Genomic DNA, 12,140 nt, shown 5'->3' with positions numbered 1-12,140 from the left:
GTTTCCTGCTGGAAAATGGGGGGACAGTGACCCCGGTCTCACAGGGAGCTCCCTGCACACGGTCCGTGTGCAGCTCAGCGCCAGACACCCCGGCTACTCGGGACACGGGCGACGGGACCCCAGTGCTGCTATCGCCTCCCAGGCCCTGCACCCACTCAGGAGAGGCCCACACCCAACGGGACCACCCACCTGACACCCTGCGTTCTTCCACTGCCGATGCACCCAGCCCCCCGCGGCGGTCCAGTTACCACTGCGAGTGCTCCGCCTCCACGGCCCGTCCCCGGGCCCTGAAGCTCGGGCCTCCGCTCCTCAGACCCCCCCCTCCCCAGCCTCTCACTCCCCTTTGCTCCCCCGTCCCTGACTTTGCAGCAGGTTCAGCTACGGAGGACCCCAGGACACCTGCCGTCACCACACCTGCTGGCAGAAAACCCCAACCCCAACGAGGCCACGTCACTGGCTCCTTCCCTCTGGGCTATGGGACGCGTGGCAGGAGTCCCCTGCCACAGGGATTTGCCCACCGTGAGCGCCTGGTCAGGGCACCACCCGGCACCTCTCGAGGGCCTTCATCAAGGAGCTGCGCGCCCGCCCTGCTCAGAACCCTGGTGTTCTCTCACCTGTGCTCCCCACACGTGTAGGAACAGAACCCCATGCGCCTCACGCTCTTCAGCCCGGTCTTGGCTAGAAATGTAACAAGTGGAAGCTGGCGCCGTCAGGCATGGCCGGTGGGGTCCCCGCCCAGGACCCAGGAGTCCCCGCGGCTGCACTGACCCACGCTGCCGCCACCTGCGTCCAAGGACGACCAGAGAACACGCACCCCCGGCCCCTGACTTCCGGTTAGAGCGCCCGGCAGCACCCTCATCGCCGTGAGGCTGGGTCGGCGCTGCCCCCCGTTACGCAGGGCAGGGCGACTCCCTGTGCCATCAGAAAGGGAAGTGGCTCTAGAAACTCCTGAGCTGCCATTTCAGAATGGTCGCTGAAGTCTGCGCTTGTTGAGACTTCTTACAGAAAACCGTTCACGGAGGCGTTTTGTGACAGAAGGCTGACCTCACCCACTGACAACATCCCACTGTGGTATAATTCAGTCGGAGAAAAGGGATGTGCAGACTGATTTAGTTACTAGCTAGCAAATCCTTGATGAAAGCACATTTTGAGAGAGAAAAACACGCTTCACACCTTGGAAGAAATACCACAAATACCAGTTTGAAAACTGCCTTAAAGCCCTGGCCGGCGGCTCAGCTGGCCCAGGCCGGTCTCAATACTGTTGAACGGGAACGTGGCTCCGAGGAGCAGGGGGACCAAGTGCCACGGGGAGCCCTGACCGCGGGTCTAACCGCTCCTCTCCCCCCAGGGCTGGGGCCAGCGGCGTCTCGCCCAGACCCACAGTGACTGGCGCCCCCTGCGCAGCCGCCCCAGGGGGCTCACGGGAGCGCGACAGCCCTCACACGACGCTCTGCAGTGGTTAAGCTCCACATGGCCAAGTCTGCCGGCCGACGCCCGCGCCAATGCTCCCGCGTCACGGGGAGAAATGTGGGTCACAGCCCCCGGGACAGCAGCGTCGGCTCAGGAGCAGCCAGGTGCCCCGGACACCACAAAACACAGAATGACCGGAAGTAGAAACACCATGTGTATTTCCAGTCGGTAGCATTTTATTTACAAAAATAGGCCGGGGAGACAGGGTTTAAGCCCCACATTCTTTCTGGGGGTGGGGGACTCTTTGCGCCACGTTCTAGGTTGTTTTCCTAACGATTTCTAAGTCACAGTTAAACCCCTCAGAAGTACTTGTCACGAGGAACTCGGGAGGACGGCAGGGACGAGAGGGAGGGGGCGTCCCCGGAGGCGGCACACGGTGACCGTCACTGCGCTGGCGCCGCAGTGCCTCCCGCACACGGCGACACAGGCCCCTCCTCCGCGTGGACACCGAGCGCCACGTTCACAGGGCTGCGGGTGCCCCGGCTCTGAAGGCCACTCGCTCCCCGACAGGCACAGCCAGCGCTACGACATGAGCCCGAAGACAGGGTTGTGGCGGCAGATGCTGGGGCCGCGCTCCTCGTAGTCCCTCTTGGTGTGGCAGGCCTGGAAGAACTCGGGCTGCGGGGCGACAACCGGGAGGGGTGAGCGCGCCAGAAGGGAAGGACGTGCCCCCTCCCCCGACCTGGCGCCCCCGGCCCCCCCCCACACGGGCAGCTCGCCTGATAAAAGCCCGCCCGCCTGTTCGGGACAACGAGCTACCACTGTCCCGAGCTGGCACTCGTCGGCCGTTCCCACAGGTGAGGGGTGGGGCACAATTACGAGGAAACGTCCCCAGGACTCAGGACTCGGGCAGAGTCTTAGGTCACGGCCGGGTCCCACGTCTCCACACGCGCCCGCCCCTAGTGAGCGAGGACACCTGAGAACTGAGACGCCCCGTGTTTTCCATCTCACAGACCTGAACGGGGGACTGTGGGGGCCACACCCGCTGTTTACGTTCCCCAGACATTTGTCCGGGGGGCCGGGGCCGCGGGGGGGACCTACCGTGGAGGCGAGCACGGAGCCGCCGAACCACACGGCGTAGCGCTGCATGGGGTGCGTGATCACCTGCACCTCCACCGGCCGGGGCTGCAAGGAAGGGGCCGCGTCACGCCGGGGCGGAGGGCGCCGCCAGGACCTTCCACAGACAGACGCCGCCTCCTCCCGCCCTGACGGCCCCGGCGCTTCCCATTCGAGTCCCCCGTGGCGGCCCTGGCCACCTGCAGCCTCAGAAAGGAAGCTCCACTGCCAAACCGTACGGCCCCCCACTCCGGCCCCCGAGACCGAGGCCCCCACGCCCACCACCACCCGGGACCCCCACTCCAGCCCCCGGAGCCCCCCCACTGCCCCGCGCCCTGCCCCCAGCCCAGAGTGGTGCAGAGAACAAAGCAGGCAACTCGGGGAGAGCCTCTCACACTAAAGGCCCTTAAATAAGGAAAAACCCAAGCAGCTAACCCAGTTCATTTTTCTTTTTTACTAAACAATTCCGATGTTTCGGTGTTGTGACAATAATTCCAAATAACACTTCGTGTCCCAAAGATACTGTGAGAAATGACAGTTGCCAACAGTGTGGCCAGCAGGCGAGGACGTGTGTGTGCTCCCGGTCACCCCACGCCACAGCCCGGGCCCGCTCAGGAGCCGCGCAGGACTGCCCACCACGGCAGGACCCTCACGGGAGGGACACACTGGTGCTTCCTGAGCAGGTTACTGGGAACATTCCGGGGGGACACCAGCAATCCTGCCCGTGAAGAGGCCCCAGATGTGCCTGATCTCTCCCAACACGAAGGGCACCTGCGGGCGGCCCGGGCGGGAGCACCCAAGGTCCCTGCTGCTGCGTTGCTGGATGGCTGGGTCCTCACAACACACTCAGAAGGGGTCAGGCAGCAAACCCCCAACGTCACCTCACAGTGTGGCTAAGAGCGGGGTTCGAGCATCCTCTCACCCCCTGCTACGCTGGTAACTGAGAGCCTCCGGCTTGGACCGGGGGACAGAGAGCCATGTCCGCTCGGCACAGGAGCCCCCGCGCCCACGAGCGGGCCAGCCCGGTCCCCACCTTGATCCTGCCGCCGCTGAGCTCCTCGCTGAGTCTCAGCCTGGCGTCCACCACCCTTTTCAAATCTCTCTGCAGCCGACGTCCGAAATCCCGGAACATGGTCGAGCCTCCGGACAGGACAACATTCTGGAACACAGAGCAGAGGGGTCTCCTGGGGGGCCGCGCTGGCCGCCCGTGTGGACAGCCCAGTTCACGCTGAGGCCACGAGTGAGCGAGGTGGGTGCCGGCCATGAGGGGCCCGGCGTGCTCCCCCGTGTCCCAAGCCCCCTCCCGGCTCCCTTCCTCACTCCCGGCCGGGAAGCAGGGGCAGCTCCACCCGTGCGCTCACCGGGGACACCGCGGGAGCTTCACAGGGACCGGACGGCACAGCGCATGGCACCCACGGACCTGCTGCGGGTCACAGTGAGAATCTGCGGCCAGGCAACGTGGGACAGTTAGCTTACACGGCCTGAATAATCACTGGGGAAATAGGGCTCCAATCAACACTGACCGCCCAGAAGGGTAGTGCTGGGAGAAAGTGTCTTCACGTGAGACACCCTTGCCCACGTCCCGTCACCCTCGATCCTGCTAAGCGGCCGCGACAGAAGCCGGGGCGGTGGGGAGCCTCATTAAACCTCCTACAGACTTTGCTGAGAACGTTGTTTTCTTTCTGGCCACAGGAGATTATCCAGGACCACGGAAGTGAAGGTCAGGGTATCCTGACTTACCTTCTCACAGAAAACACCACTTGAGAAAACCCAAGAGAAGGAAGACCACGTGGCCCTTAGGGAGCCGAAGCCCGTGGGCAGAGAGCCTCGCCCGCCCTGTCCGGGGCCGTGGGTCAAACGGTCGATCCCGCCGCGCAGGTGAGCACGCGGCACAGGGGCCAGCAGCGGAAACACGTCCTCCAGCCCCCGCAGCCCAGGTCGTGGGTCACACAGGCGACCCTTCCCTGACCCCGGCCATCCCCAGGAGCCAGTCCTGAGCAGAAACGGGGCGCCAGCCCCACTTAGACTCGAGGTTAGACAGGAGGCCGACTCAGAGGCCAGTGGAAGAGGAGTCAGGCCACCAACAGCCGCCACTCCCACCCGGGGTCTGCCCAGAGCCCCCTTCTTCGTGACCTGCCAGCCGGCTGCTGATCACCCAAAACAAGCCCCCCAGGTACCAGGCTGACGCTGTCACACCGCCTCAACCACGGATGAGCCACAGAAGCCACCTGCAGGCGGCCACCAAGCTGAACTCATGTTTTCTTATCGCCTTCAAAAGCCCCAAGTGTAACTGCTTTTAAGGGGGCGTCTGTGCTTGGCAAGGGCCAGGGAGGAGAGGCGGCTCTGAGCTACCCCCTCCGAGCTCTGACTGTCTGGTGGGAGATACTAGGGACCCCCAGCACCGTGGCGCCAACTGCCCTGCTTCCGCGCACCCCCTACTTCACGGGGACACTGCGCACAGGCCCCTCCGAGAACACCTGAATCGAGTCCCCCGAGACAGCGTGCCCGGGGATAGTGTCTGCCCGCCCCGCTGAGGGCACCACACCACAACCGCGTGTGCCCGCTGGAAGCCATGGGCACGGCCCCGCGTCCCGGGACCCCAGGCTGCCGTCTAGTCCCCCTTGTGAGGGGCGGGCTTCTATGAACACCCCTCCCCAGAGACGGTCGGGCACCTGCCTGTTCATGGCAAACGAACTGAGACCTTTCACGCCGCGTCGCGTCCCAGGATCAAGGTCACGGGTAAGCACTGTGTCCCCTCACAGAGGGACCTCAGAGACAGCAGGAGTGCTGAGCTCAGACACACACACACACACGCACGCACGCACGTGCAAACACACACACACACGCACACACACGCCCCCGGTTACTGACGTGCATTTATGGCGTGGCCCAAAGGCGAGGCAGCAGGACCGCAATCGGGAGGCGCCCGGGCACGAGCGACATGTCACAAGGGCCGCCCCCCCTCCCCCACCCCCAGGCGCTCTCAGGCAACCTGCTGCTCAGAGTCGCGGCCTGGGAGCGTCCTTGACACTCAGGCCACCCCATCTTACAAAAGGCCTCACTCAGGCGGCATCCGGTCGCGCGCGCCAGCTGCTGGTCAGACCAGCCGCCTGCTTCCTGGGGGGAGAGACCGCAGCATCCATCCGGGGGGAGCCGTCCCGGCCCGAGGACGGCGCCTGCTGCAGTCAGACGGTGCTCAGGGCGCTTTGCTCAGCGCTTCGTTTTGTTCTTGCTGCTACTGTTTTTCATTAACTTTTATCTTTTAAGCCCCACAGCAGGCAGCTGCTCTGGAACCTTCTTTCCGGGCTCAGAGGACGATCCCTGCTCCGCAGCAGGCAGCTCGGAGGCCTTGGGCTCCCGACAGCCCCCAGTCACCGCCTCGGAGGCCTGGCCTGTCCGCGTGCGTCCCCCGGCCACTCCGTGTGACTCTGTGTGCTTGTCCGTCCCCTACGTGACCGTCCAAGACGTCGCGCTGCTTTAACTGAACCACAGGAAACACCAAGACTCGCAAAATCGGGCTGCTGTGCTCTCGAAGGGTGACCTGAAGGGCACGCGACCCCTTCGTGCCCGTGGTGGCCTGACCTGTGACGTCACCACATCACCGCAGACCCCGAGAGCTGCCTGGGCGCCCCTGGCCTCGTGGCTCCCCCAGAGGACTTGCGCTCTGCTCCATCTCTCCCCACGGGCCCATCAGGGGAGGGCGTGAGGAGGCCACATCGTCACCCTTCTGGGGCGGCGGGAGGGGGGATGGCTCCCGTGTCGGGAGGGGCAGGGCCGCGCGTCTCAGGCCCGGGGCTTCGCTCCGGGGGCGGGAGGCTCAGAGGCACGCGGGCCCTTTCTACTGTTTTAACTCAATCTGGTCACAGATCTAAATGTAAGGCCTAAAACTGAAGAACCTTAGAGGGCAAAAATTTCTGTAATCTTCATGACCGTGATGTAGGCAAAAATTTCTTTGATAAGGCATAAAAACCATGAGCCATAAAAGATAAGAGTTCATTTAATTTATAACAGCTGGAATAAGATAAAAACCTATAATAAATAGGGACAATAAGGCAAAACCCCATTAGTCTGAGAAATCTTTCCCCTAAGCTACCTGTGACCCACAACAATTTGGTAAACTTCCCCTTCGCTGCCAAACTGAAACCTCTATCTTCTCCTTCCTGCCCCCCCGCGCCCCGATTTCAGGTCCGCGCTCCCTCTCCAGCTGTGACCAAATGCAGGTGTTGACTCTCAGGCTCATGTTTCCGGTTAAAGAAGGCCCGCCTGACCCGGACTGCCCACCAGAGGACGTGAAACTTGAAGTTCCTAGGCAGCGGGGCAGGCGGCACGTGTGTGCCCGCACCTGCGAGCAGCCCCCCCCCCCCCCCCGTATAACCCGCCTTGTGCCCGTGCTGGTGGAGCCGGCGCAGCCGAGCGCACACCGAGCCTCCCGGGGAGCAGCTCACACAGGGGCGCACGCGGCTGCTCTCAGGGACCCGGGACAGTGGTGATGAGGGGAGGAGCCGAAGGAAACAGAGACGGAGCCCGGTTCCCTCCTCCAACGCGCTGCATGGGTCCGAGTGGGCGGGCCAGGCGCTGAGGCCGGGCAAGAGCCCGACTCCCCCGCAGAGGCACGGGGGGCCCGCGGGTGCAGGGAGGCTGCCCGACCAGCCTTTCTGCTCCCACTCAGGCTGTCGGCAATGTTACCTTTCCCCCTGAACTGCACGGATGAGCATTTTCTCAAGTTTCAAAAGTCCCCGCAATCAAGGAATCTGGGGAAAAAACACTGCTTGAGTGTCTCTGTGGGGCTGTCCCAAGCCGGGCCCTAACTCCCTCTGGCCACGCCGTGTGGGCACGGAACGCAAATGCCGTCCAGCGGAGCCCGTGGGGACCACAGAGGGCGGGTCGCTGTACCTTCCAGGCGGCACGTGTCGCTCACACCGTCCGGCTGGGAGCACAGCTGAGGCTACACGACAGCAGAACACTGCGTACCCCGGGTTTACGGAGCCGGGCCGCCCAACAGTTGCGGCGTCCACACCCCGAGAGAGGCCCCTCTGGGAGGGAGGGGACGAGCCTGCTCTGAGGACGCCAGGCCCCGACCCCGCGGGCGCTCCTACCTTGTACAGCGGGCGGCGCACGTCGATGGGGCAGTTCTGGATCACCTCGTCCACCACCTCCGAGATGGACGCCACGAAGTCCGGGCTGGCGAACTGCGTTTTGTGCGAATCCAAAAGAAACATTACACGTTTCCCTCAGCGGGACGAGACAGATGCTTTTTTAAAGTCACGTTAACACACACAGAGCTGACTGTCCCTTTAAGCACCGCGCATGGGAAAGAACATGGGACCGTGTGCCCCCCAGAGACGAAGGGAAGGCATCACACAGCAACCGAAGCGGAGCAGCCGGGGTCATAACCCGCTGAGACGTGCCGAGTGTCTACAGTACGGACGTGACACGCGTGAGAAAATGAGAAACACCGTGAGGAGGCGACGAGCACATCGATTATGATACTAATTTATGAAAAAACCAGCCAGGAGCCAAGAAAAGAACATCGTCCGTGGGAGGTCAGCGCACGGTGGCTTCAGAACGTGACACCACATTCACGGTGCTCAGGAAACGGCCCTGGCCTCCATTCCCTAAGTTACATGAGCCAAAGTATAAAGAACTCCACTCCATTAATTTGAAAAATTCTTTAAAACCAAGGGCAGTTCTGACGCACACGGGCGCTGAGGACGGTGGGGCAGCACCGAGCTGCTCGCCAGCTGCTCGCTGGGCGCGGTCAGTTTCACGTCTGCTTCGAATCAGTGCCGCCGAGGCATGGGGGGGGGGGGGGGCAGGATGTTATGAGGTCACAGTAACGCACACACTGTGTGCCACTTCCAGGTGCGAGGCGGGCACCTGTGCATCTAAAATCAGGCAGCAGTGTGCCGCCTGCGTACTGGATACAAACTGAATCAGGCAGCAAGAGAGACCAGATTATTTAAAAACGCATTTTATTTAAACCTTAATTACTGCTCCTACAAAAGCCATGGCAGTCCTTTGCGACCTCCGGCTGAAAGGACAGCAGCCGGGACTGTCCCTGAGCAGCGCGCAGTTGGAAGGCCGGTCCTTGGACGGCAGCGGTGACCGCGGCGCTGGCAGCCGGGGCCCAGCAGACGGCGCCCGGGGCGGGGAGCCGGCGTGAGGCAGGAAGGCCACGTCACCCCACTTTTACACGGAGGCAACCTGCCCGCGGTCCCTGAGGTCCACACGCTCCCACGTCAGCGTGCACTTCGTTCCGGCCCCACTGCCCGCCTCTGCTCTTCCAGCGCCTTCCTCGCCTCTCAGGGACTCACCGACCGTTAACTCTCTGGGGGTAACCAGGTCCCGAGGGGCCGAGGGAGGCAAGCGAGCAGATGGCAGCGCGATGCCACGGGTGCCCCGTGCTGCCCCCCACACGCGCCGCGCTCCCACACACCTCCGGGTGGAAGAAGATCTCAGGCCCCAGGAAGCGCTCGTAGCCCACGTCCACGAAGAACCTCTTCTGGCTGACGGCGCTGACGCCCGTGTGCTGCTTGGTCCACCTCCAGGGCTCCGCGTCGTACTTGGCAAACTCCCTGGCTATGTCGGGGCAGATGTAGCAGTACCTCTCCTGCGAGCACACACACACACACGCCAGCAGGCGTCAGCGGCGTGCCCAGAGCCCGCGCTGACCAATGCCCGTCACCCCAGCGTTAAACACGCCTCCGAACGGAGAGCGGCCCGCGGTCCCACCGCGGCATGGCCCTGCCGTCGAGCCTCAGTCTCCCCCCTCACAGCAGACGTGACCGCGCTCTGACGTCAGGCACGGACGCCGCTCTCGCTGCGACTCGGCCACTGACCCCAGCCTCTCGCTGTATCGCGTGTGTCGCCACATGACCTGAAATACCCTCTCAAGGTGTCTGCAAAGTGTCCTGCCTCCACTCCTCTCTCCTAGTCCCATCGGGTCCTCCCTGCCGCCCGCCCACTGATGCCCACCCCGACCAGTCGGCCAGCTGCCCACCTGCTGTGCGACCCGGCCCAGCGTGCTCACACACCGGGGCACACAGGACGCACGCGGGAGCAGCACATGCAGACCCCTGCCCCGGGCACGTGCCCGGCTGAGCATGCATGGGAACTAAGCGGGTGACACCGCAGGTTACAGGGAGGCAGGGGCCGTGGACACAGGAAAAGGCTGACTTGGGGGGCCGGGAGTCCCGTGGTGTCACTGCTGCTGCCACTGCCCCGAGAGAACTGCAGGTGGCTTTCAGCGAGGACCACCAGCCCGGGACGTGCACGGCTTCCTCCGCACCTGCGGACGCGGCACGGGGATCCCTGGGCGGACCACGGGTCCTTAGAACCAACCTCCGCAAAGCCGCAAGTGGCCCCTGAGTACCAGCTTCGGGAGTCAGCCTCCTGGGGCAGACGGTGCCGGGGCGCCTCGTTACAGGTCACCATGGAGACACACAGTCCCCCCCGGACGGAGCACAGGGGCTGCAGGCTTCAGCGTCTGCCGCTGCTGGGCCAGCGCTGCGCCCTGTGCTCACGGTGTCCCCAACTCTGGGGGCGGGGTGGCCCCCTGGTGCTGACACCCGCTCTGGGAGGACCTCTGAGGGTGCTCTCATGGGATGAACTCGGCCGCTTCTTAGAATCCCTGAGCCCTACTCTGATACCGCCCTTGACACGCTGACGGGGCCCTAAGGCCGGAGGGCAGGATCTGATACAGAACACTGCCCCCCAACAACAGAGGGGGCCGGGGGGCACAGCTCCGACCCCGAGGCCCTGTCGGTTGCTCAGGGCACCGCAGCCGCCTGGGTGATGGCGGGAAAGGCTTCCGGGAAGCGGTGGAGCTGTGGGCCGTGCCGCCAGGGCAGCGGGCACCACCACCCACAGCCACGGCCACGGCCGGGGCACGACGAGGGGCACTGACTGCACCCATCGTGGGGGCCCGTCCTTAGGGACAGAAGGGACACGAGAGCAGGCAGCGGGAGCAGCCCGCACGCAGGCCAGTGCAGCTGACCCGGGGGCCCCCAGGGAGTCTCTGCTCCCGCCCCTCGCAGCCTGCACTCGGGGAACAGCCGGGCCCTGGAGAGCCAGGCAGTCGGGTGAACGCCACGATGAGGACCGGAGGCAGCCCCGGGGCTGCCTCACTCAGGACTCTAGACTAAACAGGGCGACACTCACAGCCACCCTTGACCCGAGTGTCAGGAACAAGAGGCTCAATTCTGATCCACGTCTGTACCAGGGAGTCTGGGTCATGTACCCAGATTGTGTTTCATGGAAGAGAGGCAGGGGAAGGAAGAGGGGACATCTGGGCAAGTATGCGAGTCTAAAAAGGAAATCTAACGACACCTCCGTAAACTCTCCCCAGCTGGAAAGGGCCAAGTCTTGGGGCTGCCGGGGACGGCCCCATCCAGCCGAGCACGCTCCCTCCAAGGAGACTTCGGTCCCAGATCCCGCAGGGCAGCTGGCCACCTGACCTATACCGGGGCCCCTGTCCCCAAAACACCTCTGTTTCTACCAAGAGTATCATGCAAATGTGGGGGTCACCTCCAATGCTTCCTTTCCTTCCCCCAGCGGGGTTACCGGGTACTAAGATGGGAGGAAAATGGGGGGCAGGGGGGCACCTCCCCTCAACCCCCACTGCAGCTCCAAACTACAGGAGATGCTCAAGCGCACGTCACCCCCACACTTAAACTCGCCTCAAAGACAAGCGAAGCCCTTCTCTGTCCGTGTACGAAATAACTATCCTTCCAGGACTAAGCGTCTCTTGCATTTTGACTAAAAATAAGAATCATTTGTCCTGCTTCTGCAACCTGCAATGTCCCCTGGAGAGGGTCTCCGACTGCAACGTGCACGGTGACAGGGACTGAGCTGGTGGTCACCAATGGGCCACGCCCCTGCGTTTCCCTGGCTCAGTCTGAAAGCTCGCTGCGAACCCTCCCAGCACGGTCACTGGAGTCGGAAAACCCGGGGGGCTCCGTCTGATGGTCCCGGATCTGGGGCGGGCCATCCTGGAGTGCAGGTCCCAGGGAACGGCCACACACGCGGGCACCGGACGGGAGTGGCGCCGGCGGCGGGGCTGGCAGCTCCCACTCCAGAAGCGGCGGGGGGGGGGGGGGGAGGGCATAAGACAGTTCAGCTACCGGAGTTTCTGTCCGAGGGGCTCCAGCTAAGCTGAGGCTGCGCCGCAGAGCCGGGCTCGGCCGGTTTCCGAGCTGCCACACACTGGCGTTCAGAGTTACAGGCTGGCGCCAGGTCTCTCACCCCCTCACTGAACCCCAGAGGCCGGCAGAGCAAGACCCACACTCGCGGGGGGGAGGGGGGCAGGGCAGGGGACACCACTTTGCTCTCACCCCCAACCAGCCCGTTTCCCGTCCGTTTTTACCTTAATGGCCTTCGCAGTCTCCAGGGATTGCTCCGGAGGGATTCCCACCTCCCGCTCCCTTAGCAGCTGTTGAATGAAATACGTAATATCTCTACCTGCGATCGGGATGTGCTTGATGCAGCTTCCAATGACATAGCCTTCCGCCTGCGGGGAGAGGAGGCGCGGTCGTGAGCGGCTCCCCCAGGGATGGGCCCCGCCTGCCCCTCGCACCGTAACGCGCACCCACTGATCCCCACTCGGCGCCTCGGAC

The 12,140-nt window shown here is 63.7% G+C and overlaps 1 protein-coding gene across 1 annotated transcript in view; it reads right to left on the bottom strand.

Moving 5' to 3' along the window:
• Positions 1-1,624: 1,624 nt before the first annotated feature.
• Positions 1,625-12,140, bottom strand: part of ACTR3B (actin related protein 3B) — a 42,598-nt gene continuing 32,082 nt past the window's right edge. Inside the window, exons 7-12 of the mRNA XM_090287722.1 lie at positions 11,891-12,034; positions 8,963-9,136; positions 7,623-7,715; positions 3,560-3,685; positions 2,512-2,595; positions 1,625-2,088 (exon numbers count right to left, since the gene is read on the bottom strand). Coding sequence (XP_090143848.1) covers positions 1,993-2,088; positions 2,512-2,595; positions 3,560-3,685; positions 7,623-7,715; positions 8,963-9,136; positions 11,891-12,034 — 717 coding nt within the window. The 3' untranslated portion in view covers positions 1,625-1,992. The remainder of the gene's footprint in view (positions 2,089-2,511; positions 2,596-3,559; positions 3,686-7,622; positions 7,716-8,962; positions 9,137-11,890; positions 12,035-12,140) is intronic.

The sequence above is a fragment of the Furipterus horrens genome, unplaced genomic scaffold (assembly GCF_987537825.1).
Source record: "Furipterus horrens unplaced genomic scaffold, mFurHor1.1.pri manual_scaffold_9, whole genome shotgun sequence".
Lineage (NCBI taxonomy): Eukaryota > Metazoa > Chordata > Mammalia > Chiroptera > Furipteridae > Furipterus > Furipterus horrens.
Note: the sequence above shows the minus strand (reverse complement) of the source record. Positions and strands in the feature narration are given on the sequence as shown.